The sequence below is a fragment of the Nematolebias whitei genome, chromosome 20, assembly GCF_014905685.2.
Source record: "Nematolebias whitei isolate Nwh7 chromosome 20, NemWhi1, whole genome shotgun sequence".
In the NCBI taxonomy this organism is placed as follows: Eukaryota; Metazoa; Chordata; class Actinopteri; order Cyprinodontiformes; family Rivulidae; genus Nematolebias; species Nematolebias whitei.
In genome coordinates this window covers 4,851,217-4,857,518 of record NC_056517.1, presented here as the reverse complement: position 1 = coordinate 4,857,518, position 6,302 = coordinate 4,851,217, and the positions used below count along the sequence as shown (strand labels likewise).

Below are 6,302 nucleotides of genomic sequence, written 5' to 3'. Positions count from 1 at the left end.
CCCAAACTTTGCCCAATCCCTCAACCCATATGCTTCCAGTGAACCGCGGTGGCTCCTCTACTCTGCCTGAGCATCATAGTTGGCGCCGCCTGCCTTCTTCAGTTCCTTGCGCAGGTAGTCTTCTTCCAGTTCTCGTGGGTCGCTGATCATGAACTCCTTGGCGAAGTTCTGCAGAGACGAGAACAAACGAAACAAACCTCAACGATCCGTTCAGAATCTGAGATATAAAACACATTTTCTAAAAACTGAATCGAGCAACATCTGACCTGTGCTGGCAAAATGAGTCACAACGAGGAAGTATTATTTTCAAACCCTCCATCTTTAAAGCTTCAATATTTGGTGATTTATTACCGGGCAACATGATAATTTTATAACTTCATCTTTATTGACCTAAAATGATATCAGGAATTCCAGCCCTGTATTTAAAAAAGGAACCCCAGAGCTTTACAATGACGCCAAACATTATATGAAAGGATTTCCCAACACTGCGTCACCTGGCAGAGAAAAATTGTAAATTTTAAGGGTTATAAGATGACATTTTCTGAAGACATACCTGTTAATAAACTAGACTTAAAAGGTAGGTTAGGAAGATTATGATATTTTAGGAGCCAGGCTCGCTAGATGGTGTCTTTATGGGTATAATTTTACAAAAATCTCAATCTAGACAAAAATAAAAAATAAAAATCAATATTTTCACGTTTTTTGTACTGAGCTCATTCCAACTCATTAAGCCACATACTGTTCAGCTAATGTAAAAAAGAAAACAAAATACAGTAGTCCCTCGTTTATTGTGGGGGATCTGTACCCTGAAGTCCCGCGGTAAGTGAAAAACCGCGAAGTAGGAATAAGTAGTACAAGTAGTAAGTAGTAGTTTAATTTATTATTTATAAATATATATTAAAGCCTTTTAAACCCTTCCCACACTCTTGCAATATTCTAAAAACAATGATTCTAAACTCTAAACGCTCTAAAAGAGAACACAGAATGTCATGATTTCAGCTCCCTGCCTCCGCTGCTCTCAGCCACCTGCAAGCGCTCTTGGCCACGCCCACTTCTCCGCTCTGCACAGAGAACAGCTGATCAGCTGCAGCAGGAAGTTTATCCTGCAGTGTGGGCTGCACAAATGTGCAGGAGGTGCTAAATAATGTAAAATAATTTATTTTCAATTAAACTTCCATGCCAATCGTGCGGCTCATCCATCAATCTGTGTCATGTCCAATCTTATTTTGAAAAACCGCGATAGAGCAAGTCAGCGATAAACGAGCCGCGAAGTAGCGAGGGACTACTGTATACAGTAATTAATTTCACACAATGTCTGTGCTTCTTTGAAAATGCAAGTGTTAGCAGCTAGCTTTAGCATCTCCGGGGCACTTCCAGCTGGAGTGATATTCCTGTCAGACCAACAAACTAATTCTGACATGATGTCAGCACTTTTTAAATAAGATGTGAGTAAACGGGCTTCATGGAGCTTGTATTAATCTTTCCAACTAGTTAAAGCTCTTTCACACTGCAAGTGATATTCATCCATTCACTGGTACCAACAAAGGCTGTAGTGTCTGCCCAAGGGCACTTAGACATGAGGAGCAGACATCTGGAATTAAACCTTCGAACTGGTGAACGTCTGCATTTCCCTCTGAGCCACAGCCGGCCCAGGAGTTGTTTCAGCACATCAGAAATCCATTTTGTTCTCAGCTTGGAAGTCTGATCAGAATTAAACCTTAAGCTATGTGCAACAGGTAAGATACTGTTTGTGCGTAACGTTTTCACAGAACTCCACTTTAAAGGAGCTGAGCTATAAACGTTAAAAACTTTACTTTAGTAACTGTTATGTGCCGGGAGCACATTGGCCTTATTGTTCTGTCCCTGGGACATGTCTTGTGTTTTGGGTTGGCTGATTAGCCTTTAGCTGTTTTGGGCTGTGGCCAGGCTGGTCCCACAGATGCACTGGTTTTGGACTCCTCTGGTTTGGACTGGTTTTGTTTCCTGCCCTGGTTTTATTCTGCAGCCTTTTGTTGTCAGCTTGATTTAGTCTTCATCCTGGAGCTGCGGGCGGCCGGCAGCATCGGCCTCCACAGGTCGTTTCTGTTCACTTTTTGGATGTTTTTTTGTAGTGATTTTGGCCTGGTGTGACCGGTGGTCCTGTTTCTTTTGCTTTACGTTTTTTTGTATTTGTTGTTGTTTGTTTTAATCAGCTGTCCGCAGCGGCTTCGACGGCCCTGTATAGGGTTGGCCCGCTGCGGCATCTTTTTGTTCTGTTTGATCGACTCACCAGGTCCACCTTTAAGTTAATACTTTGAGTTTTGGGGTCTTTTGGTGGACACGGGAACTGGGGGTTCCTGGTCTTTTTCCTTTTCAGGAAGCAGCAGCCACTTTCAATAAAGTGAATGTTGAACCCCCTTCTGTGTGTCTCATGTCCTCCGGTAAAATGCTGTGCCCTTGGTGGACAGTAACGTCATTTACCTTCATATTTCCCACACAGTGATGAGGATGTAAACTAAACTTTCTGTGTTTTTAAACTCAGATTCAAACTTTGTTTTGTTCTCAGATTAAATGAGTTCAGTAAAAGTGCATCAGGTGACTCGGAGGTTTTAGATGCTCACTTCTCTTTCATCCAGGTGGTCTCTGAATATATGCACGTTCTTGGCTTTCTGTTTTACAGAAGACAAGAAAATTAATGGTTTTAATCAAATCACTGTTTCAGTAAATTGTTACTTCTTTGGTAATAAAACTAATCAGGTCAAACATGAGTGTTGATTGGGAGCATTAGACAAAGTGTGAGACACTTTAAATCGTGCAGGCGTGGACAGCACCACCGTGGCTGCTGTTCGTGGCACCTTGTGATTCTTTCTAACGTGTCATTTGACCGGTTCTGACAGCAGGGTGGCGTTCTGAACAAGTGGCCTGCACCAACCAGGAAGAACCAAGAAGAATACGGTCATCCATTGGGGTTACAGGACATTTCTAGTCAGCGCTGTTGTCAGAATACACTGCTGATCTGTGGAGAGCTAACCTCTGCATGTTATTTCTCATCACACCCTGTTGCCATGGTTACGCCTCCTCTGAGCCACTGAATACAGCTGTTAAGATGGGTGATTTCAGTTTTATGGTTACCACATGGCTTTTCTCAGAATGTTTTTTTTTTTGTACCATAATTTGAAAACTATTCTGCAGCATGTTAATTCAATTCCGTTTATATATACTGTATATACTGTAGCACCAATTCACAACAAAGTTGTCTCAGGGCACTGAACTACAAACTATAAACATTCACACACAAAAGCCAATTAGTAAAGTTCTCTATCTAAGGAATCCAGCAGACTCGTTTAATCTTCAGTTCGTCAGTCTCCCATCCTGAGCAAGCACAGTGGCAACAGTGGAAAGAAAAACTCCCTTTTTAACAGGAAGAACCCTCCAGCAGAACCAGGCTCAGGACAAGCGGCCATCTGCTTTGACCGGCTGGTTTGAGAGGACAGGAAGGAGAGACAGACGAACACAGAATGGTAGGTCCAGGAATAGGTCCAGGTCCAGATGTTGGTCCAGGTCCAGATGTTGGTCCAGGTGTACCTGAAAGACAAAAAAACACATGTTAAGGATAGAAAAAATAATTACAAATACAAAACAATTTGAGCAGAGTAAGTAAAGACATTAGCAGAGTGAACGTGTGGTCAGTTTGTCTTCCAGTAGTCTAAACCTATAGTAGCATAACTAAAGAACAGCTCAGGAAACCCAAGCCGACCCTAACTATAGGATTTATCAAAAAAGGAAAGTCTTAATCCCAGTCTTAAAACTGGACAATGTGTCAGCCTCACGGACAGAAACTGGAAGTTGGTTTCACAAGAGAGGAGCCTGATAACTGGAAGCTCTGCCTCCCATTCTGCTTTTAGAAACTCTAGGAACCACAAGTAAACCTGCAGCTTGAGAGCGAAGTGCTCGGTTTGGAAAATATGGAACAATAAGAGCTGTAATGTAAGATGGAGCTAGGTTGTTGAGAGCTTTGTAGGTTAGAAGTAAGATTTTGAATTCTGGATTTGACAGGGAGCCAATGGAGAGAAGCTAAAACTGGAGACATACAGTATGATCTCTCCCAGTAACTCCAGTTAAGACTCTGGCAGCAGCATTTTGGATCAAGACGTTTTAAAGAAGTATTTGGACACCCAGATAATAAACCATTGCAATAGTCCAGTCTAGACGTGACAATTTATTTATTTAGTTGACTATTTATTCAAGTTAAAAAATAATTCACTATGCACAAGATAAATTTGAATGCAATTTTAAAAACATACCTGTTTTATTTCAAGTTATATGTTTGCTTTAACGTCAAAACTAATACATGAGTATATGGAAATGTTAGTATATAGTAAAATATAAATAAATGGGTTTATGATTGTATAGAATCACCTAAGAATATACCAAAATGTTTTTATTTGTTTTACTTTTTGTAAAATGTAACATTATAACGCTATATTTGTGCGTATCTGTGTGTAGAAGTTTTCAGGTTTAAACCTCGAGCGTGTAATCTCGCGATATTTCCGTGTTCTCGTGAGATCTGGGCCGCAGCGCCCTCTAGTGTGCGGAGCGGCCACCGCAGGTTCGAGGGATGCACCGCGGCTAGCAGCGAGCACAGAGGAAATGTTCAAAAATCTGGTCTTCGCAGACACCCTGAAGGTCCAGAAAGCCGACTGAGGACGCCTTTTCTTCTGTTTTCCGCCACATTGACTTTGAGCACCACGGACTCGGGCTCATCCTGTGAAGTGGAAAGCGGCCTGTTTTTGTAGCCGGCTTCCCGGTGCAGCTCAGGCGGCCAGCCCCGCCAGCAGAGCTCGGTGCTTCAGCCGCCTTGTTTTCTTCGCGCCGCCAGAGCCAGCGGGAATTTAAATTATATTTTTCTTTTGGGTGTTTTTACAGCAACGAACCCTCTTCCGAGCGGCTCCCATCTTGTGGACCTGCAGCCGGGAGTTCTGGTTTTAAAGGCGCATTTCAAGCCGGGGCGGCCTGTTTGTTTTCCAGCCGAACAATAACAGAGCCTGCTGGGCTCCACTGAAACCGGAGCCGCTCCGCCCGGAGTGGAGCCTTAATGCGTTGTGTGCTGCCGGCTCTGGACCGAGCCGAACATGGCTGTGGGTTCTGGGTTCGTCCCTGTACACCGGACAACTTCGTCACCAAAGTCTTCGCTGTGTGAATCTGGAGCTGCTGCGGGGAAGCAGCGCTGAGAGGCGGCGGACGGAGGCTCCTCGCCGGCTTTGTCTCTTTATATTTCACGTGTTATGGAAACGAGCCGAGCTGATGTGGACGCGTCGACATTTGTGTGCACCCCCGAGCCTCCTGTGAGCGCCTGATCAGGCCGGGACCTGAGGATGGACTGACCGGGGATGCGGAGCCTGGGCTCGCAGATTATAATGTGGGATTTACCGACTCATCACTGAGCTTATTATTTTCATCGATGCTCTCTCCAAAGCCCCCGGACTCCCCCGACACGATATTTCACCTCCAGCTCAGTCTTTTGATGCATCTCTGTTTTTTGGGCTGATTTTAAAGAAAGTGACGCATCTTTTTGACGGAGCGGACCGTGCCGGGGGCCGGACAGCCAGCTGAGATGAACCCGGTGAATGCGACCGCTCTCTACGTGTCCGTGAGCCGCTCCGTGCTGCAGTGCGACCCCCGAGACCCCCGGGCCCTGGCGGAGCTCTGCAAGCTGCTGCCCTTCTTCCGGCAGTCCCTGTCCTGCCTGGTCTGCGGTAGGAACAACTACATTAATGTTCACCTTTGTACGTCTGCGTGTAGAGTCAGGGAGGACGCGAACTGGAGGCGAGCCTTTAAATGGTGACACGTTCAGGGACTGTCGGAGATACCTCAAGCGACCAACAGTGGCGCGAAGTAAACAAATATAATACGCACAAACAAGACCCACGTTTTCATTTAAGTCCGTAAATGAATCAGAGGTGATCCTTGTTTTATGCACTAAGTTCAATATAACGGTCTAGGTGGTTATAAACGCTCGAGCCAGGAGATGCCCAACACTAAAAACTGACAGGTTTGTCCATCTGTTATTTTTAGAAGAAAAAATATGAGTTAATATGTTTACGACACAAACCTTTAAATGCTGTTGTGTAAATAAAACTATTACTGTGAGGAAAACTCAAAAGTACCGACTTTAATGTGTACTGCAGCTTTACTTCATGTTTGAGCTCTGAAAATGATAAATTCCGAGGGTAAGTGAACGCATCCCCTCATACAGCTCCTCCCCTCGTGACACACCCCCAGTGTCTGTTGTTACACAGGATGGAGATGTTTATCTCAGGATG

The 6,302-nt window shown here is 44.3% G+C and overlaps 1 protein-coding gene across 1 annotated transcript; it reads left to right on the top strand.

Annotated features, from left to right (window-relative positions):
* Positions 1 to 5,207: 5,207 nt before the first annotated feature.
* Positions 5,208 to 5,737, top strand: LOC119426511 (E3 ubiquitin-protein ligase MSL2; the record flags this gene model as incomplete). Its single annotated transcript, XM_037694073.1, is given in 1 exon segment — positions 5,208 to 5,737. A coding segment is annotated over 1 exon segment (144 nt), but the record flags the coding sequence as incomplete, so codon positions are not given.
* Between the last annotated feature and the right edge of the window lie 565 nt (positions 5,738 to 6,302).